Raw genomic sequence first — 21,921 nt, 5'->3', positions numbered from 1 at the left:
TTCAATCTAGTATTCTTATTAAATCCTTGTATTTATGCAATAATGTGTCATAGACATATAGCGAGTCTGAATGGTGATACTAGCAATACCTTTATTAAATCAATGCTAACATTATGTAGTGTTCCAACAGGAAATACTTGTTTTAGTTTCGTATTTTGTTGTACTCAAATCTTCGAGATGATGAAGAATTAATGCTGGAGCAAATAACAGTGAACAGTACGTCCAAACAACAAACAAACAAAAAAAGTTATGCATACTCAGGTAACTTTGGGGAAATGTTCTTATTGTATCTCAGCCACAGTTAGTCAGGGTTAGTACAGTACATCTTAATTGTGGAGTATAAAATTTTAACTCAGAGCTTAAGTCATATATATCTAGGAATACACGGCAGGTAATATATTCTTGTGAAATACATATGCCGTTTGTTGTGATCAGGGTTTGGCATTTCATTTGGGAGCAAGTGACCTTAAGTTCAAATCTCTTTATCTTGCACACTGAGCAAGCAGTCGGAAGAGGCTTTCATGGTGATCTTACACTGGCAAAGTGCCCACTGGTTTGAGTCCATGTTTTATTATATTTTCCGGTATATAGTGTGGTATCACTATTTGCATTTTGGATGACCTATTTTTGTTGTTGCTCACTCCAGGTTGGGCCTTCCAGCCCAGCGACTGGCCAGACACAATCACAAAAACCAGCTTTGAGGAGTCGGAGCACACCTTCTTGGCTTTGATCACCCATCGTCTTTTAAGAGAAGACTTTGCTTCGAGTCTGCTAATGACTCCAAAATCCTTCAGGAGCTGATGGACTTTGTACACTTCACCCAGGTGCCTTTGCCGCTACCTAGATCTACTTTCAAAATAAGTTTCTATGCACCCACTTGAAAACTCCCACACGTGTAAACACAGTAAGTTTTATTATTATAACAAAGCAAGTTGTACACCTCAAATTTAAAACAGTTTCTTTTCCCCCCAGCGGAAAAGTGAAGTGTGATTAAATGTAAATTCTATGCCAACATGTTTGTAGGTTTGTTTTACCCATGAAGCAGTGGGGGCCAAAATTTACAAGCTTTTTTTTTCCATTTTGTTCTTTATTAAAAATGTCATTTCAAATCTCATGGATATCTGTAAAACAATACAATGAAAAAAAAAGTCCCATAGAAATGGTGTCAAAATAACCACTCTCCCCAATAACCAACATACTCCTGCCCCACCCCCCCTTCCCCAGCATACCCTACCCCCCTCCCCCTAAACATTACAAGTCAAAGGAATGAGCTGGTACTCGTTAACCACATAGGGGAAAAAAACAGTTTTTTCAAGGGATCAACACCCCACCTGGAAAAAGTATTTGGGGGAAAAAAATATTGAGAGGTAAACTAGCGCTGGGTCACTACACCATGGCTTTAGTCAATTTACCACACAACCTTTAACAGGAGAAATTCTGTGTGAATTGTCTTCAAATTCTACTCAGGATGCCGTGCTGATTCTATTTTTATACTTTTTATTATTATTTTTGAGATGACTTTGGGGATGGTACTCACAATTCAGGGCAAAGTGCCATTGGCCTAAGATGAGTCAAAGGAGAACATGGCACCAACAGGTGAAGAGGCCTCAGAATGGAAAATGAAGCACACATTTAAAAAATAAAAAAAAAAGAAAAAAAAACAAAAGAAAAAAACAAAACAAAAACAAAAAAACACCTTTGCTCCCGAATGTGAGTGGAAAAACCAAACAGGGAATAGAAGGTTGAGGGTCTGGGTCGATGATGCTTTTTAGTCGTCTTCTCCCTCATCATCCTGAAAGCATAAGATGTCCGAGTCAGTAAGCACTGAGAACGCACTACTGCAAACGACCACCATTTGATTTTATCACTTTACCTCTCCATCTTCTCCATCATCCTCTTCATCCTCTTCTCCATCTTCATCTCCCTCCTCATCTATGTCCTCCAGACCCTCCTCGTCCTCTTCGTCATCCTCACCTTCACCCTCTTCATCATCCATGTCCGGAACCTAGGGATAAGAATCGCTTTCAGCACCTGTTTGTCTTTCAACTATAACCAAACTTCATAGAAAGTCTCCTGCTCTGGTGGGTGGAACACATGTTATCAGCACGACACAGTGCCTGGAATATCCACACAGAGCTAACATTTGAGTGAACAAACAGACACCTTTAATGTGTGCTTATTATGGAAAGTGACAGCCTGGGAAATTTATGCCACCAGCAAGCACACATTAACCTGGTCGTAAACTTACCAGGTAGTACTGCAGAGGGTTTGGCCAGATGTCGTCCTTGATGACCTCCCCAAGCTCATCAGCACCGGCATCAGCGTGATCAGTGAACCAAGTGAAGAAGCTCTCTGGCTCTTCATGTTGCCTCTTCCTTCCTGCTTTGTTCTGTGTCTGACTGGAGCGCTTGGTCAGGTCCTACAAACACATCGAGAAAAATAAAATGCCTGACTGAAAATTTCCAAAGTGCAAGCACTCGAGTAGGTCAGGTCATGCTGGTTTAATATTTGCTCTTCATTAGTTGAAAACTCAAAGCTTGCCCAACAGCTTAAAGGCAATTGTAACTGAATGTGTGTGTGTGTGTGTGTGTGTGTGTGTATATATATATATAAAAGAAAAATAATTACAATTACAAAAATAAAGACATTGTGAATGAAGATCTTAAGAAGATCTATTAGTTGCAAGTAAAATGAAGTCTGAAGTGTTACTACCCCCCCCCCCCCCCCAAAAAAAACAAACAAACCCAAAACCAGAGACACACATACCTTTCCTGATTTCCATTTGATTTCTGTTGACTTTGAAGATGGGTCTCCACTCTCATTCAAATGGAACTCTTTGGAAAGTACTTTGTTTTCGAAGTACGGATTTTCGTCGAAATACTGAAAGACATAATGCACCCAGGTAAGAACAAGAAAGAGAAACAAGAGAAAAAAAAACAAAACAAAAACTTGCTCCTCAATGCGACATGTGCATGATATGCTACAATACTTACAAAATCTATTCTGTAGCCTGACTTGATGTCTTCAAACTCAGTCACCTCCACTCGGCTCAGGTAATGAAGTGCTTCTTCATCCTCCTCCCCCAGTAGGGCAGATACTGTGGGGGAAACCAATTATATAGACCAGATTTTAACTTGAGTCACTGCCCAAATCTTACAAACTTTTGTCATTGTGATTGTGGCAATAAAAGCCTGCCTCATGTCAAACGGCTCACCTTGTGGATGGTTGACAAACGTGGTGACCCAGAAGTTGGGGATTTTGGCGATCAGTTCTGACCTCTTCTGAAAGAATGGCTGACGGAGTTTGTTGTATTTCTGTTCTACTTTGAGGATCTCCTCACTGGCTTGCTCATTCAACCTTGGGGGGGTAAACAAAATTAAAAATTAAAAATCAGTTTTGACTGTTTATGCTGATTGAGTGTAAAAAAAAACAAACAAACAAAAAACTAAAATTTGTTATCAATTTCAGTTCTGTAATGTGGTATCATTTTTACTTGGGCTCAGAGGTGTTAATGCATCATGGCTGACTGAGATTCTGCAGGTTTTAATGCCAACCACAGCTTAAAGCATCTGATTTCACCAGTTAGTTCCTCTTTCTTTAAGAGATGTGCTAATCACCACTTACAAGGACAAAGTGTAACGTCCCTAATTTATGACAAGTTGACAAAAATCTTATTACCTGTCAATTTCATTTTGAACTTCGTCAATGTGTTCAATAGCTTCTTGCTGCTCTTTCTCTGTGGAAAAAGAAATAAATGTGTTACAAAACGAAATTTATTACACTCAAGTTTAAGCACATCAAAAGTCCGGACTGGGACATATATACATTCAATTCAATAGTCCTTTAGAAATAAAAATAAGAGCTTTTGTCGACAAAACGTGCATTCACTCGTGCTCACACACCAAACTGGGCGTATATGAATGTCAATTTGCTGTTAAGGAGTTAGTTTTTTTTTTTTTGATTGTTTGTTTTTTTTAACTACAACTAACTTTACAATATTTCCGAAAACTACTCAAGGGATATTTTACTACCGCAGTAGTTGGTGTTTACAGTAGCATATCCATCATTAGCACGCGGTAGGTAGCGGTCGTTGTCAGGTTATGATTCAGAGAGAAAGCCGGGCTCCCCCGGAGGTTAGGGTAATATGAACGGCCAATAGCTGCAGCTCTAGCGGCTCAGACACTCAGTTTCCTGCCGGCTGCTACCAACAAGGCCGCGTGGTTTAAATGTGGGGCATCTCACTGCACACACAGCGCCGCGATAACGTGAGGAACCGAGCTAGGACAGATGCCAGAGTAGACCCCGTATCAAACAGTTGCACATACAGCGGAGTCCTGTATCCTGTTGTCTCGATACAGTAATTATCTAGTTTTACTGATTGCGGGACCGATGGATTTAAATGTATTTTGATCAGTAACAAAACACAACGTCGCCAGCTAGCGTTAAATAACATTACAATAACAACACTAGCTGGCTAAATGCTAATGCCCAAATGAAATGGCCAACTTTTTCGGTTATTAAACACCATAATAGCAATGTAAACACGGATTGGTCACTTTGAGGTAATTTTACAACAGCTCACAGAACAATGATCCTCCAGCATCGCGTATGACCACTCAGTCAGTAGCCAACGACACAACTGGCCACGCTGATGATGCTAAATCAACTAGCTAACATGGCCTCTCAGCACCGGTCTGAACTGAACAACAGCAGCCAGAAGTAGCGGCATGCTAATAAACGCGTTAGCTGATGAGCTAACTGCTGTTCTCGAAATGTGAACATATGCAGCAACCGCTGTGGTCAACTGCAGAGTTGGAGCCGGGGCGTTAAGCAAAATCAAAGCAATTCACACAATAATTATTAACAATATTGAACCCCTTGGCAATGCAAATTATGTTAGAGAAGAAAGTGAAAATGGCGGTGAACAGGAGGCCGCCATTCCCCTTACCGGAGGTTTCGTCCGCTCCGTCATGGTTCGAGTTCAGCTCCTTTTTACTCACTTTTGCCGCCGAGGCCGACATGTTTTCGCAAGCTCGGGTAACTTACAGACGTCTGAGAAAATAGCTGGTAGCTTTGAATCTGGTTTCTCCTTGAACAGGAGACCGTTAATTCGGCGTAAAGTTCAGCGTGCAAAGCCAACAACGTGCTGCTTTCCACACAATGTAGCTGCCGATGAGCGAGGAAGTCACAGCAAGCGCTGCTCACGCGCTCCTTTCATTACGAACGCGCCTCACCGAATGGAGAAGCGACGAGCTCCGCCTCTCAAAATAGGTCTCAATACTCGACTCCAATTTGCTGATTTACTGTAGTCTCTTCTCTTAAAATTATGCTCAGAATGAACAGAACGTCAAATTATCACTTATATTTTTTCTCATAAGCGAATTGAAGATTATTTGCGGCCAAAAATTGCGATTATTCAGGCCAGGCCAAACCTTCAGTTGGACCGACTCGCACTTGCGCACTTTATAAAGATGCTGAATATCAGTGGAGCAGGAGCCTCTTTCTGGTGGTCAGTGCTAATTAGCTCGTCCGTCACAGTTTGTCCAGAGCTAATTGTTTGTGTTAGATAAGAAAAGGCCGAATAAACAAGGATACTTAGCTTACGTACTTTTTCGTAGTCTTTATAAACAAAGCCACGTCTAAATAAAAGCTTAATATTTCCTTTTATCGATGAAAACGTTTAAGATACTCGACGTGTAATTGCCAAATGTACCGTGAGGAATGACAGTGTCCTTTTATGTCTACATGTAATTCATATATTAATCGCTTTCAGTCGGTCAGCTATGGTTTGACTGGGCAACAGACAGCTGGGAAGAAGACAGCCAGAGAGCTGTCATGTATGCAGACAACTGTGCCTGCAGGGCTTGGAAACATTGACAGTGGGAATTCACGATACTGTCTATAGTAAGCTGCATGTCCGGGTTCATGTTCGGTACACCATAGCTCTTTGATTTCCCACCTCTGGATGTATGTTGGCTATGATCAGTATGGTTATAATGTCTCTCACAGCCCCTTCTTGTCAGAGCAGGTTAAACAAATCTCCTAAACACTGCTGGCTGATCGCTGCCTTGTCCCGAGGAGAGCAGCAGTAGCTCTGTGTTTGTCTTTTGGTTGGTGACAGCACAGGAACATGTGGTTATGCAGCGGCCAATGCCGAGCCCAGGGAAAGCGATCAGCACTGTCAGACCAGCAGCAGCGGCAGCAGCAGCAGAGCTGGCACAGGAGAGGAACTCTGCCGTCCCCCTGCAGAGAGAAACCCCCATAAAAGAGAGAGAGAGAGAGAGACAGAGAGAGAGAGAAGGGGATTTGGTTACAGAGCAGAGGATGAGGATGCAGTGGGAAGGAGATGCTGCAGAGGAGTCTGCAAGGAGGGAAAAACAAACAGGAGGACAGGCTGTGTGATCCTGGTTTCAAGATGTAGAAGCTGCATCAGAAGAGCCCTCACCCACAGTGTGTGTCTGTGAACGCACCATAACATCAGGGGACTTGTGTTTCAAGGATAGTGAAGGTGGAGAGGTGCAACACAAGAAGTCCCCCCTCCACCTCCACAGAGAATGACAAAGTAGTCCTTATTCAGCAAGGAGCGAGAGCATCACCCTGAGGTTAGTGAAGTGCAAAGTCATACTGTTTCCTCCTGATCTGAACACATTGTTCTCACTTATTCCATCTGTTCTTTGGCATTTGTTATTGTCCAGTATGGAAATGAGTTACATGTGCAGCACTGCTGCTGGTGATTTCCTCACGTTCTGCCACTTGTTATGATAAATCACGCCTGTATTGAGTCCGGGTGTTGTTTACGAATGTGCTCCCATCCCAGCTGACCTGTCAGGGAAAAAGCGTGGTGATGAAGTGGGGCTTGTTGACTCTTGATGTGATGTCGTTATCCAGGATCAGATGTTGTCCACAGCTCAGCAGATGCTGCAGGATAGCCGCTCCAAGATCGAGCTGATCCGACTGCAGATTATCAAAGTCACCCAGGCTGGCAGCAGCAGTGGCGGCGGGGGCGTTGGAGGCGATGGTGGCGGCGACCAGGAGAGCTCTACACATGGAGGTCAGAGTCCTGGGCCGTGACCCCCTTTCAGAGTCACTGGATGTCAGGAAGGGCATTTTTTTACATAGACAAATTGTCAGGATTGTTTAATTTTAGAGGCATGCATTGTTTATGTAAAATTAAAGATATTACCAGCCACCATAGCAACTGCAACAACACCAACACATCTGACACAGTGTATGGCTCGTTTGTTACAGTCAGATTTTCTAAATGTAGAGGAGTAAGCTGTCAAAATCAGCAACAAGAAGGAGAAACATAAACATAAAGGATAGCAACCTATTGGAACAGTGATGTCATTTTTGGGCTCAAAAAAGGCCTCTTAACTTCCAAAGCTCAAATCTGTAATTGAACTATTACAAGTGTGATGGGGGCTCAGGCTGGAAATTGAGTAGTGAAAAGTAGAAGCCTCAGCATCTGCTAAAGAAATCACTGAGTCATTGGTATTGATAATCAATTCAGTCACTCCCTGAAGATACTATATGTCATGGTTATGTGTCCTTGTCTCTTAAAACAATGACAATGTGGTGTCAGAGGTCAATGTCGTCCCTCTGTTTCAAGGGATCACAACTTACAAAGACTTTTGTTTAGGGAGTGTAAAGGTAAACTGGTTGAGAACTGTTTGGCAGAGGTAAAAGAGGAGGTTATGGGTATGAATACTCTGAAATTGTAGCTGTTAGATGTCAAAATAACAATTTTCAAACTTTTCTCTTTGATGTATCTCAGCACTTCTGCAAGCATGGTCACTTTTGCAAGCATTGTTCCTTCTAGATTTGTGGTTTGGAAATGTTACACTTTAATTCACAATTCAGTTCAATTAAAGGCGGTAATGTGTGCTGGAGCTTCCTTTTCAGTGAAGAGGTTTGGGCTGACATGCTGTAACAAGCTGCAAAAAATGTAATACTTCTAGTAAAGTTTTCATGGCCCCAGAAGCAATCTAGATATTTTCAAAGTGTGTCCAGTCAGAAAGTGCATTAAAAAAAAAAAAAAAAAACAGTCCAGTTCAACCTGTTAGAAACTTTTTTTCAGAAATATCAGCACATGTATCAAAAACCATACTGGCTGAACCGTGCTTCCTGCCAACTGTCATCTTTGTGGGTGTTATTTGTATAATCCGGAAAGTGAAACCACTCTAACGGCTTTAATGGCGACAGAGAGTAACTGTGTATTTAATTCTTAACTGGAGATGTTTGCCATTAGAAAACTCTAAAACTAACACTTGCAAAATGATTCCTGGCGTGAGAGTAAAAGAGTATGAAATACAAGACAAGTAACTCTGTACCTTGTTTCCTTGGTTCATATTCCCTCTCCCAGACCTCTGACCTCCTTTCCTCTCATTGATTCCTTATAATGTTGTGATCTGCCAGGAATTCAAGTCCTCTCTGCTATTGCAGGAAGTTAAATTCACTGTGTATCCAAGTGTCAGCTAAATGTAAAAGACAAATGCTGATACGTTTAGTGTTGCTGCATGTTCACCATTGTCAGCATCTTTATGTAGGAAAAGCAGCTCATATAATCAAAACACAGATGAAATAACTTTGTCACTGCCAACAGAGAGCAGCACTACTATAAGTTTCCACACCCGCAAGCAAAATGCAGGATTTGATTATAAAATGTTGAGAAATTTGGAATAGAATCGCTGCTTTTCCTTATATCTCCTACAACAATACAACATACAGAGGCCATTTATCCATGTTTATGGCTCATAGGATGTTAAACGGTGCAGAGACTCCCACAGTACACTGTTTTTTAGAGAATCATTCAAGCTCTTCAGGAAAATAATGATGAATGGATCAACATGTTAAAACTAGACATTCATAAGTCAATTTTACAAAAGCCCCGAGCAGCAAGAGTGAAAAAGAGGATTCTCTCAGTCTTAAGTGCCACTTTTATCTAACTGTTTTTTGCTCCAGTGCTTGTCTCCTTATATTAACTTAGCAGCAGGGTTTTTCTTCCAGTCGGTTTTTATCTCTCCTTTTAGAGCTTACCTACATTTCAGATAAGTGTCAGCTAAATGCCAGAAACATAAAAAAAATGTAATGTTAAGACCTTTGCCTGGAGCACAGTGACATTTTAGAGAAGATGTCTCGCTTCATCTTTATAAATATTGATTGCAAGAATGAAAGGTTTCAGTGACGGTCTTTGAGAACGCATTGCTCGTCTGAAATGAATTCCTTCATCCTTAAATACTCTCTCTCCCTCTTTGTATCTTCCTCACAGGGATGTCTCCAGTCACTGTCAGTGCTGCGGATGCTCGTTTGGCAGAGTTGCAGCACTACATGCAGAGAGAGACAGATGCGTTGGTGCTGGCCAAAGATGTGGTCAAGCAGCTGGAGGGAATCTCTTCGCTGGACCAGAAGGCGCTGGCCGAGGTAGGACTCTAAATCAATTTCACTCTAAGGAAGCTCAAGTTCAGGGGAGACAGAATGCTGATTGGAATTATGGTCAGTTATTGTTACCAAGTTTGGAAAATTGGGTAAAACAAGAATTCATGGATATTTGCTTTCACCGACACATTTCATGTAACTGCCCACTTAATGTTAACTGCATTGTAGAATAATTGTCTGGCCCATTTTCTTGTCAAAAACGTACAAGTTTCCAAATAATTTAATTAATGTCAGGGTGGAAATGCCTCTGAAACAGCCTCTACATCGTTGAAACTCTCTATTGAAACAGGACTGATAGTCAGCAGACTATCTACTACTAATTTTGGATTCATAAAAAGCATGTTTATTAAGAACCTCTGAGGACCACACCAGAGTCTTTCCAAGTTTTAGCCACTTACATATCATGTATATTTAATAGCACATTACTGCTGACCGTTCTCTGGTACATCCGGTAGAATTTTCTATTTTTTCTATATATATAACGGACTCTGATTGGATCAAATCTGATATTCAATAAAAAATACAATATAAAAGAAAAAATCAATCCTAGTTAAAGTCTAAAGTCTGGAGTCTTAAGTGGAGCAGCACTGACCATATCCCAAAATACCAAACAGCACTATGTTAAAAACGACCAAACATAACAACACAATGTTTATCTTCCCGTCAGGCTCAGTCCCGGGTGCAGGAGTCCTCCCAGAAGCTGGATCTTCTGCGGCTGTCCCTGGAGAAATGCCTAAAGGAAAACAACCAGGAGCCTCTCGAGCAGCCTGCAGCGGGGGTCAACCCTTCAGACAAACCTTCATCTCCCTGTAGCGCCAGACCTGGATGCCCCCTGTCCACCTCCCCATCCAATTTCTCTATCAGACCTGCCTCCTTAACTGGTACTTGTAACTGCAAATTATGTTGTTTCTGAACAATACTGACAACATAGATCAAATAGATTTTTTGAATGATTTGACTAAGGCCAAGCATTTTCCCTCATATCCGGCCTGATTTGTGGATTTTGCACATCAAAATGCTTAAAATGCACATTTTTAAACCAGATTTACTTCTAAGAAAATAATTGCAAGTTGATTTTTTTGTGTTTTTTCACTCAAGTGCACAGCTGTTCTCAGTAGTATCATGGACACCCAGTGTTTGAACAGGGTTTACCATACGCTGACCTCTGGCAGTGGATAATCAGGACATGTAATCTGCTGGTTTTGGACGGTTCAGTTGTAAGCCAGTATCTTCCTGCACAAGGCAAAAAAAAAAAGGCCGTTTGATGATGTAACAAGGAGACAAATCCTGGAGTTGCTCTGTTGGCAGCGAATAATGAGAGCGAGCCTCAGAGCGGTGAAAACACTCGGGGTGATTTTCTGCGCCACAGCTGTAAGCACTACAGTGAAATGAAGAAAATGAGGATGTGAATGCTCAGTGTGCAGCTCCAGACAGCGCTGATTAAAGGCTTCAGTCCGAGAGATTTATTCATGCTGGCAAATGAAAGGTGTTATTTTGAAACGCTGTGTTCATTTTAGTCAGCTGTCTTAACTGAGATTCATTACCAGGCACTAGAAACACGCTCCAGTGCTCAAAACCAACAGCTTGTGTGGAGTTGCCTTCACACTTAATAGTAAAACTCATTTAATTTAGTAGATGCTCATTGTAGACTGAGAATCAAATGTTCTGTTTTCGAAGTCCAAATTAAATTTTCTCCATTATTTTTCAGGCAAACTTGAAGTCAGGCTTCTTGGATGTGAGGATTTACTAAAACCTCTGACAAGCCCAGAGCAGGAAAACCATCTGAATCCCACTGAGGACAGTTCACCAGCTGCTCACAGGACAGACGAGCCCTGTGGTAAGAGGACATTTTACACTTTACTGTCTCCTGTTGAAGATACTGGACAGGAGGATGAGATACTACTGATCACTCAAGAACGACTGAATTCTTGCAGCAACAAAAAGGAACAAAATAATAATAATACAGTAACAGTAAAAATATATATATGTAAAGGAAAAGGTTCCATTTTTTTGACAGTTCTGGGTACGTTCTAGATAGAACTATGCCAGCATAACCCAGAGTGTCTTGTAGTCAGTGCACAGCTGTTCTCAGCTGGAATACAATACTACTATGAATAATGAATAAATATTTACTTGGATTTAAATTGAGCTATTCATTAAAAAAAATTAACTAGTGCATTCCCCTACATCTCAGAGGCAAATGAGATTAGAAGTATTAATAAGTCTTTTAATTAGTGCTAAATTAAAAAAAAAAAAAAAAAAACTCAGAAATTATTAGGAAATGGAAACCCATGAAATAAAGTGTCCCAAAAGAAATGAGAACTGATAAAATGATAAACACTAAAATGCAAACAGCCTTAGGTCATGATGTGTAAGCGCTTGTTCAGCTGACTGTGTGTGAATATGAGTGTGAGTTGAGTTAGTTTGTTGTTTTGTTTGCGTGGATTTACAGTTGTTACAGATATTAAAAGCTCTTTCTTCAAAATGAAACACACTAAAGTATGAAATACTTGTATAGAGGTTAACCTAATATGACAACCAGTGTGCTTATTGTATTTTATCACATTATATCCTCTGCAGAGGATGTTGGAAGGATGCCCTCTCAAAAAGTCATTTGCTAAATGGTCTCATATTAACTTGCTATTTTCAGAGCAGAACAGACAAATGACAAACAAGGATGAAGTGATTATAAGTTTTCAGCTTTGGAAGTAGGAGAGTTATTACTCATTCACTGTTGAGTTTTCCTGTTTGGCTCCGTGGGAATAGCATGCCATTAAAAGGATTAAAGTTTCAGGTCTTATTCCCGCTGGGGTGACCCACACTAATTTTACATTTAGCTGCTGCTCTTAGTTGTAGTGCCGACAGTGAACAGAAACCCTTTGGTCAAGTCACAAGTCACTGAAGTGCATGAATACAACTTCTTAATAAGGGAACTGAAGGGACGTCACTGCTGTTTATTGTTTCCTTTACAGTGATGAATTTTATCAGTATTTTTCATATCAACAATGAATCAAATGACTACATTCGCTGTGAGACTTAATCATTTGTCACTCGTGAGGAACCCACTGAAAATTCCCACCAGCTCTGCTCATCTGCAGAGCTTTTTGTCACAGTTGTATCTGTGTCAGCGGATAAATGGCCTGTTCTCCGGTTCATCGCTCCTTCACCTGTCTGTGCTGCTGCTGTTCCTTCCTCTTCAGCACATCTGCCCCTCATTTCCCCTCTCAGTCTCTTGTGTTTAGATATGCCTGTTTCTGCTTTCTTCCCACCTCTTCCTGTGTTTTCACCTGCTCCCTGCTCACCTGTCGTACCCTCTTGTTTAACTTGTCATACTGCCTTCCCTTTGCCTATTTGTAAACCTGTTTCCTTTCATGTGTGTTTGTCTGCATTAGAGTCCTCCTCTAGACTCAATCAGAGAACTCCAACTGTGACATTTTTAGCCTTCTTTAGCTCCTTCTTTTATTTTTACGCACATCAGAGCTGCTTCCAGCAGCTGTTTTCAACCAACGAGCTCTGATAAACCCACTGTGCACATTTGCCGAGCAGAAAACAGCAGAGAGACACAGGGACAGATGAGCTGGTGACGACAGTGGAACATCCAGCAGCTGAAGAGTCAGATGTTTTTCTCAGGAATTGGTGGAGACAAACAGGTGGAGATGGAGGCAAACATGGCTTTCAATGGGATGATGATGTTGCTCTGTGTGTGCTGAATGTGGAAGTAAGCTGGAGTTTCATTGGACCATATGTCAGAGCTTCTATATCAGAGTAGTAAAAAAAAAAAAAAACAGTGAATGAGTTTGTGTAAATTAAGTGTCCCTGCTGCCACAAGCCACAGCTCTTTATTAATATTTAGGTTTTTTCGTGCACCCACAGACTTAAGATGTTTTATGTTTTTGTATTAATGCTGTTTTGTCTCATGGTTTTTGTCAGTTTTGCACTCTAGTCCAGAAAACATTTAGTTTGAACTGTTAAAGTACTTCACAAAAAAATGTACTTGAACTTCCTGATTGATTGTGATGTGGAGAAAACAGTAAATACACAGGACTAATGTGCATATGCTGCTCTAAACTAAGTTCATCCACACCCAGATTTTAACTTATGCTCAACTGGTCAAGGATGTTTGGATCGAGCCTGTGAATATTTGGTTTCAGTGGAGATATTTTCTCTCCCTCAGCAAAGATCAGCGCGGTGCTCAGGCTGGACACCAGAGTGGTCGGCCGGACAAGCTGGGCAGCCGTCAGCAGGCTGAGCTGGGATCAGGCGTTCTGCATTCAGCTGGAGCGGGTGAGTGCAGTCACAGATATGCAGTCTGTCCATCAGCTAGTGACTATGTTTACACTAGTAGAACATCAGAATCTCCTCTTTGACATACCTTTGCCCTGATGTTGATCATATTGACGTTTGACATCCACGTGAAACATGGAGAAACCTTTTACCCTTCCCCGGACAGAATGACACTAGAGCCAGCTTCATGGGACCTTTTGAGTTCAGGTTACCTTGTTACTCATTATATCTTCAGTTTTGCTGAATGACTTTGATAAAACTCGAGTGGACAATGTACCTGCAGACATGATAATCAGAAACCTGGATCAGGTGTTTACGTACCACAGTATCCTGGTTTCTGTCGTAATACTACAGCTAGCATATTCCTGGTTCTCAAAACGAGGATTTAAGCTTCTCCAGTGGCCTGTGTTACAAATCAAATGCAGCTTAGTGTGGTTCTCTTTGGATTACCCGGGGATCCTGGGTAGCTGTTATGAACCGACTCAGTTTTTACACGTCAGCCACGATGCAGGTGAGTGGATCAGCTAACATGACGTGACACGAGTTGAACCCTGTTAAAGAGTTAGACTTAGATTTACTGCAAAATCTAGCATCATCCGGGATATTGTTTGAAAAATTCATCTTTTACCCTGTTAGCTAAAGGACAGTTATTAACAAGAAATGCTAAACAAGTTTAGTCAGTATTTTTGATCATTCTTAGTGAAATGTTTGTGATGCAGAAACTCAAACCACAGATTTCTCATCATTTAAACCCCCTTTACTGTAAGCAAGCTCCCATCAGCCATGAGTCATTTTTCATGTTCATTCTGATCCGCACCACCCACGTTCAAGCAGACTTTCCTGTGTATTTACTTCCCTCTTGATCATCCTGTTTCAGCCTGACATAAGTTGAATTGCGGACACAAGATGCCACTGAAATACTGAAGTTCTCCTTGTTGCTGAATGTGCAGGACTTGGCCTCTGTGGTACAAGTGCAGATACAAAAAGCATCAGCAGCTCACAGGCTGTAGTAACACTGTATGTGCTGACATGTGATATGGAATATGGGACAGACACTACAGTGGTAAAAATGACAAATGAATTTACTCAACCGCTGACCTATTTTCAATCAATCAATCAATCAATCAATCAATCAATCAATCAATCAATCAATCAATCAATCAATCAGTCAACCTTTATTTATATGGCACTTTTCATATTTAAAAGCAGCACAAAGTGCCTCACAGAGGCTAAAAACAACAAAGAAGAAAACCCAGCCCTCCCACCCCCATAAATACATACAGAGATATATAGAGACACACACACTCACAGACACGCATGCCAAGCACACACACACACCCGCGCACACACCCATACAGACAAGGCAAGGAATAAGCCACCTTTGGGGGCCATCCACACTGAGAGGGCCCCGGGCCCATGACTAGGGAGCGCCGCCCAAGACTACCCCGACCCAGGCAGACAGGAGGCCCCACACCAAGGTGCAGAGGCCCCCAGCCATCCAGGCCGGAGCCGTCCCCTCGGCAGCGCCCCCATCAGTAGACCAAAAGCAGCTCCCAGTGTGGGGGGCCCCCATGAGGAAACACTGGAGCTAAAAACCAAGGGCCCCCAGGTTTGAGGTACTTGGGGCCATTCTGCATAATATGCACTCTAACCTTTGATACGATATTTTGCTGCTAGTTTTACTGAAAGAAAACATCCAAATACTGTTCCACCACTTTTCATATACCTGCTATATGTTCAGCATTGAAGCTGTGTCTCAGCGGTAGAAGGTCAATCCTCCTAACAGCAGGAGAAGCTGTTGTGCAGCATGTTTCTGTTACTTGTAGCAGCTGCACTGCACTGGTTTCTTATTGTTGTAGTTCTGTCTGTGGCCAGCAGGTGTCTCCCTAATACTGTAGATATTCATTCATCTCACACTCTAAGTCATTTATTACACAGAAAATGTACAGGAAGGTAACAACTATAAGCATTTTAAGTGCTGTAGCACAAGTTTTCAAAGTGTTTTGTTTGTTTGTTTCAAGGATTGAAATAGAGGTAAGTGCTAGCATGGGGTTTCATTGATTTTAAACTGAAATTGAAATCAGAGAAAGAAATCAGGTGATCCAGTTTTAGATCCTGCTTCATTATTCCCTCTGATTAGGGACATATACAGTAATGCAATCCTGACATCTTGTAAAGCAGTGTTTTTTGATAATAAATATTACTGAAATGTTATTATCAAAAACACAAAAGCCAAAAGTCAATCTTTTGAGTATCAAACAATCAAGGCCCAAGTTCATCATCCATTTAATTAATGAATTACATCACCCCAGTCAGACCCTCAGTCAAATTCTGTTTTGGTTAAATTCACATCCATCAGTTGTTGTTTGTGTTCATTGATTGTGTGCTTGTCGTGTCTGCTGTCAAATTGCTGATCAGTCTCGAGAGCTGGAGGTCAGTGTCTTCTGGGGGGACCGGAGGGCAATGTGTGCAATCAAGTTCCTGCGACTGGAGGAGATGCTGGACAATCCAAACCACAACCAGTTAAGGTTGGAGCCGCAGGGCCTCCTCCATGCCAAGGTACACACAGTGACCTGCCTGCTGCAGGACACCAAAGGTCCACATTTCTGGGCAGGAGTAACTCTGATGGGGAAATGATTAAGTTAATGTGATATATCATTTTTTAGGTTTCTAAGTTCTACACAGGGTATCAATTTTGTTATTTTACAAATTAAAATATATGTAAAATGTTCTTCAACTCTTAATCCAGGCATAAACTCAAGTGAATGTCCCAAAACAAATTCTCATGGATTTTACAGCTTCGATTCATTGACGCTGTTGTTGAGCGGCAGCCGAAACTGAGACGTCAGAGATGTATCTTCACTAAAGAGAGAGGTACAGATGAACGACCGATGCACAGATTTCATACATTTCTTTTGTTGTTTCTGTTTCTGCAGTGTACCTTTGTGCTATGAAGCATCTCAGTATTGAAATGATTCATTTTCTTTACTTTTCCATTTGTTGCTTGATACGCCTGTGAGCAATTTCTTTCCTCCTCAGGGAAGAACTTCCTCCGAGCAGCCCAGATGAACATGAACTTTGCCACCTGGGGTCATCTGATGATGAGCATCCTCCCTCGCTACAGCTCCTTCACCACATTCAGCTCGTCCCTCTCTACGACCCCCGACCTCGTAGCCAACAACACCCCACGTCCAACTGAGAAGGAGCCTCAAACCACCACTCCACTGCCAAGGTCGGAAATAATCTCAGCATCATAACTTAACCTGACTGTGTTCGATGGTATTTAATAGAGAGCAGCGGTGGGAGAAGTGTTCAGGTGCTAACACTAATATCACAGTGAGAATATACTGCACTACAAGTAAAAGCCCTGCATTCAAAGCCTGTAAGTATCATCAGTAAACTGACTCTCTGTCAGTGTTTTATTACATAATGATGTTGTTGACTGCATTGTTGCAGGGTATGAAAACCTGTAATCTGAAAAGTAACTAGTAACTAAAGCTGTCAGACAATGGTAGCAGAGAAAAAGTACTGTATTTGCCTTTGATGTAGAGCAACAGAAGTATAAGAATGCATAAAATGGAAATACTAAAGTACAAGTACTTGAGTGCATGTGTGTAGTTGTGTAAACCTCCACCAAAGCTGTTAATTCCCAGCTTGCTGTATAGTGTTCTCTGCAACAGTATGTTTGTTTACTGTTTGGCTTTGGGGGTTTATTCTGTGACAAAGCAAGTTGAACATCCCAGATGTCGGACCTTCAGACCAACACTTTCGTACCATGAGCCATCACATTTTAGTGTGGGTGGATCCAGCTGGAATCAAGTTGAGGGCCAACGACTGCTGAGGCTGAAACTAAACAAGCGCCATGTTTCTGTTGTTTCGTCTTTCTTGTACATCTGCAGCGAAGCTCCAGTGATCAGACTGAGTATAACTGAGGACCAGCCCTCCCCCACCAGCCAGGACCAGGGAGACAACACCTCCACTATCATCACTGCGGCACACAAAGCATCACCTGCATCACAAGAAAACCTGGTAAGTGATTACTGATAAAGCTGCCATTCAGGACCTACAGTTGGAATCTTGGGGTGTTTGCTGTTTACTTTTACACTTTTAGCAAAAATGTAAGAGTGAAACTGTAGTTTTTTCACAACTCCATTGAAAGAATCCAGTCAAGCAAAGCTCTCTTTGAGGATGACAGAAATAAATAAAATAAATGCAGTGGATCACAGACAAGAGGAGAAACATCTGCAGACATACTGATGTTGGATGTGATTTATGTCTGTTGAGACTTAATGATGAAATTTTTCAAACTTCTCTCTGTTTGCAGTCATCCATAAACAACAGAGAAGAAAGTGAAGATCAGCCTGTATCTGCTCTGAAGTACACACACACACACACACACACACACACACACACACACACATGCACACACACACACAACATGCGCCTCTTATCTTATATACTGTGAAGGTTAAGGGTGAAGCGTGACCTTTATTCTCTGTTTTTGTCTTTTTCTCAAGGATGCAGATGGAAGATTACAAGTATATTTCAGTGCTGGGCAGAGGACACTTTGGGAAGGTATCAGCTTTTCCCTTGAGCTCCTGTTTGATCAAAAGTTCTTCTCGTGTTTGTGCTCAGTTGTTTGGTTTGTGTGCAGGTCCTGCTGGCAGAGTTTAAGAAGACAGGAAAACTGTACGCCATCAAAGCCTTGAAGAAAAAAGACATCGTGACTCGTGATGAAGTGGACAGGTGTGTGTGTGTAAAAGGACTGGGAGAGCTTTTAAAGAGTCACTTTATTGAAATTACAGAAAACTACAGGTTTTGGCAGTTTTCCCTACAAAATGACAGTGCTTCAAAAGAAGAAGAATCAAATGCCAATGATCCACCTCGAGTAAGGCTTTGTTTTACTGATTCAGTCCATCCATCTCACCTCAATAAAGCCTGTTTACCGGAATATAGAACTTGCATTGATTTCTCCATTAACAAACTAGCAAAGCCATTACAACAAAATAAGGACAAATGAAATGCTGAGTGAAACTGAAATGCGTTTAAACACAGAGGTAAAACAGAGCTAGAGTACTGTATTTCTTAGATATCTGTATTTTTAAAAAAACACTTTGATACAATTTGTATAATTTTACCTGCAGACCCAAGGCCGTACATACTGTAAGTACTGAGTAAAGGTTCCTCAAGCTTTACAAGAAACAGTAATACAACATTCAAGACATTCAGTCAAAGTCTAAAGATGGCAACCTGTTATACAGACCTGGGAAGTAAATTAAATTCAGAGTAACTGTTGTTAGTCTGACACTTTATTCTGCAGCCTCATGAGTGAGAAGAGGATCTTTGAGATGATCAACGCGTCTAGACATCCCTTTCTGGTGAACCTCCACGGCTGCTTCCAGACCAGTGACCATGTCTGCTTTGTCATGGAGTATTTACCAGGCGGCGACCTCATGATCCACATCCACAACAACGTCTTCTCTGAGGCTCAGACCAGGTTCATATGTCCTCCTGTTGTTTAAAGACTCTGCACTGTTAGCAAACTGTGTGTGTGTGTGTGTGTGTGTGTGTGTGTGTGTGTGTGTGTGTGTGTGTGTGTGTGTGTGTGTGTGTGTGTGTGTGTGTGTGTGTGTGTGTGTGTGTCATTTATATTTTAGCATCACACACTAAAAACTATTGGCTGTATTGCTTCTCTTGTAATCCATAATCTAAAATGCATTGATGTGTGCAGGTTTTATTCAGCATGTGTCCTTCTGGGTTTAGAGTTCCTGCATCTGAATAGAATCATCTACCGGTGAGTCACGCTGGCTGAGTCACTGTACAGCTAGTGTAGCTTCAGCTGTGGTGACATGTACTGTGTGTTCTTACAGAGACCTGAAGCTGGACAACCTGTTAATGGATGCCGATGGATTTGTAAAAATCACAGACTTTGGACTTTGTAAAGAAGGTGAATTGATTTAGCACACTGTCTATACATCGACTGGCTCCTCCACCAAATGCACACGCTAGTACTTATTTTTGACCAGTTTATTCACTGCAACTTAACAGATTTATTTTTTGATACTACTTCTACTACCAAAGTCAGAAATGGTCAAATCCTACACGAAGACATTTTTAATTACTCAAACTTATGAGTCTTAACTTAAAGTTTACTTTTCTGAAGTCAGCCTGTGATGATTCCTTTGTCATTATCTCGGCAGGGATGGGTCACGGAGATCGGACCTCCACATTCTGTGGGACTCCTGAGTTTCTGGCTCCTGAGGTCCTGACAGATGACAACTACACCCGAGCAGTGGACTGGTGGGGGATGGGCGTCCTCATCTATGAGATGCTTGTGGGAGAGGTTGTTAAACACGTACTAAATTCTCTACACTGTTGTCATAGAGGCTTTCCTTCTGTCACTTTCAAAGCTTTGAATGAAAAACCTAAATCACTAACTCAGCATCTCTCTGTCCTGCTCCTAGTCTCCGTTCCCTGGTGAGGATGAGGAGGAGGTGTTTGACAGCATTGTCAATGATGATGTACAGTATCCAGGGTCTCTTCCTCCTGGTGCTGTCTCCATCATCCAGAAGGTAACAGTCTCTTATCTGTTGCTCTCCCAGCCTCACTGAACTATTAGTTATCTCGTGACTTTCAGGTACTAAGATATGATTATAATCATTGCAACAGAGAAAGAGTCAAACAGGATGTGGCTGCTCATGGAATTTCTGCAATACCTTTGTATATTCAATTGGAGGAAATTATTTTAAGTGGAGAATGAGTGCTGATAAACTTTGACAAACTCTTTGGTGAAGTCTGCAAATATCAGGAAGAAGTACTGCCAGGAAGTTCTCTGAAAAACACATCATTAACAAAGCTGGATCATCCGTCTACAGCTGCTGAAGAAGAATCCCCTGAAGAGGCTTGGAGCCGGAGAGAGGGACGCAAACGAGGTCAAAGGAGAGAAATTCTTTGAGGTAAGTCAGTCTCCCCCCACCCTCTGTAACATCACGTATTCTCTTAGAAATGCTTGGCTACGACATACTTTGAGTGTGAAAGGGTAACTTCATTGTTCACCTGGTGGAACTTATCTTTCAGACCATCGACTGGGAAGGCCTGCTGGCCAAGAAAGTAAAACCGCCGTTCCTGCCGTCAATCAAAGAGTCCATGGATGTCAGCAACTTTGACAGCGAGTTCACTCGACTCCAGCCCATCCTGTCGCCTCCCTCCAAGCCCTTCAGCCTCTCTGCCGAGCAGCAGGAAGCATTCGCAGACTTCGACTTCTGCGCATTGCATGGATGAAAGATGAGCTGAAAAGACCAGGGTGGGAAACTACCACCAGACCCATACATTTGTTTTAACTTGGCAGGTAACCAACCATCATCTTTTACTTATAATCAGCCCCCATACAGGCAGGTAAAATAACTCTAGCAAGCAGCTGCTTTATTTATGATTATTTAGATAAAACTTCAAGCTTTAGTCTTTAGTCTGGTGTTGTATTAGTTCATTAATGAATCCATTGTTATAAAATTAATCATTTACCAATTTCATAAGCCATTAACATTTTTTAGTACAAATTCTAAACGTTGGCTAATTACAACTGAAAATATGAGGATTTGCTTCCGTTTGCTGTTTCGTGTCATTTACTTTTAAAATAAGCACTTCTTCACGACCTCACTCTGATCTGTGGTGACGTGGAATGGCCATTGGTTGACATAATGTCTGACAGTTTATAGACTTAACTGATTAAGCAAAAAAAAAAAAGAATTAAAGGAATAGTGTAAAATTTTTGGAAATAGTCTTATTTGCTTACTGAGAATTAGATGAGTGGAATGATAATGATAATAAAAATCTCACTGTATTACCCCTTAAAGGAAGTTTCCCACCTTGGTCTTAATAGCACCACCAAACGAACACTTTGGATTTCTGCAGCTTAATTGTTTTCAGACAGGACATGACGTACGATCCCATGGCTGATTCTGCTGACTGTTCTCACCGTCATCCAATCCTCAGCCGATCATCGATCGAGTGACCAGGCAGCATCTTTTTTTGTTTTACCAAAGCAAAGAAAGCGATTGTAGCCCTTTATATTCTCCGTGGACAGTCAAGCTTTTTTCTGACTGTTCCTGCAGTAATACAGCTCTACCCTCACCTGCTCCTCTTATATTAGAGTTATGAGATTTGGTCAGGTGAAATGTACAAACAGATAAAACAAATGTGAAA

The 21,921-nt window shown here is 41.5% G+C and overlaps 2 protein-coding genes across 2 annotated transcripts; one reads left to right on the top strand and one right to left on the bottom strand.

The window, feature by feature from the left end:
* Positions 1-890: 890 nt before the first annotated feature.
* seta (SET nuclear proto-oncogene a) lies at positions 891-5,456 on the bottom strand. The gene is made up of 8 exons (XM_070963539.1): positions 4,949-5,456; positions 3,679-3,736; positions 3,215-3,357; positions 2,994-3,097; positions 2,767-2,880; positions 2,249-2,419; positions 1,874-2,005; positions 891-1,792 (listed from the first exon to the last, which is right to left on the bottom strand). The coding sequence occupies exons 1-8, from the start codon at positions 5,019-5,021 to the stop codon at positions 1,769-1,771; spliced, it is 819 nt and encodes a 272-aa protein (XP_070819640.1). The 5' UTR covers positions 5,022-5,456; the 3' UTR covers positions 891-1,768.
* On the top strand, positions 5,217-21,450 carry LOC139331947 (serine/threonine-protein kinase N2-like). The gene is made up of 20 exons (XM_070963538.1): positions 5,217-6,602; positions 6,889-7,051; positions 9,269-9,420; positions 10,103-10,316; positions 11,144-11,272; positions 13,610-13,719; positions 16,138-16,278; positions 16,518-16,593; positions 16,759-16,951; positions 17,619-17,748; positions 18,044-18,096; positions 18,237-18,294; positions 18,374-18,465; positions 19,040-19,216; positions 19,451-19,513; positions 19,590-19,666; positions 19,920-20,062; positions 20,184-20,291; positions 20,595-20,675; positions 20,797-21,450. The coding sequence occupies exons 2-20, from the start codon at positions 6,895-6,897 to the stop codon at positions 20,998-21,000; spliced, it is 2,358 nt and encodes a 785-aa protein (XP_070819639.1). The 5' UTR covers positions 5,217-6,602; positions 6,889-6,894; the 3' UTR covers positions 21,001-21,450.
* Positions 21,451-21,921: the final 471 nt, after the last annotated feature.

The sequence above is a fragment of the Chaetodon trifascialis genome, chromosome 6 (genome assembly GCF_039877785.1).
Source record: "Chaetodon trifascialis isolate fChaTrf1 chromosome 6, fChaTrf1.hap1, whole genome shotgun sequence".
NCBI classification, from domain to species: domain Eukaryota; kingdom Metazoa; phylum Chordata; class Actinopteri; order Chaetodontiformes; family Chaetodontidae; genus Chaetodon; species Chaetodon trifascialis.
The sequence above is the reverse complement of the archived record's forward strand: the minus strand, read 5'-3'. Positions and strand labels throughout refer to the sequence as shown.

Coding starts and splice junctions, on each gene's coding strand:
- seta (XM_070963539.1), bottom strand. CDS start 5,021: ATGTCGGCCTCGGCGGCAAAAGTGAGTAAAAAGGAGCTGAACTCGAAC. Junction 3,737..4,948: donor CGGAGCGGACGAAACCTCCG/GTAAGGGGAATG, acceptor CTTTTTCCACAG/AGAAAGAGCAGCAAGAAGCT. Junction 1,793..1,873: donor ATGATGGAGAAGATGGAGAG/GTAAAGTGATAA, acceptor TTATGCTTTCAG/GATGATGAGGGAGAAGACGA.
- LOC139331947 (XM_070963538.1), top strand. CDS start 6,895: ATGTTGTCCACAGCTCAGCAGATGCTGCAGGATAGCCGCTCCAAGATC. Junction 19,514..19,589: donor CTGAATAGAATCATCTACCG/GTGAGTCACGCT, acceptor GTGTTCTTACAG/AGACCTGAAGCTGGACAACC. Junction 20,063..20,183: donor ATGAGATGCTTGTGGGAGAG/GTTGTTAAACAC, acceptor TCCTGCTCCTAG/TCTCCGTTCCCTGGTGAGGA.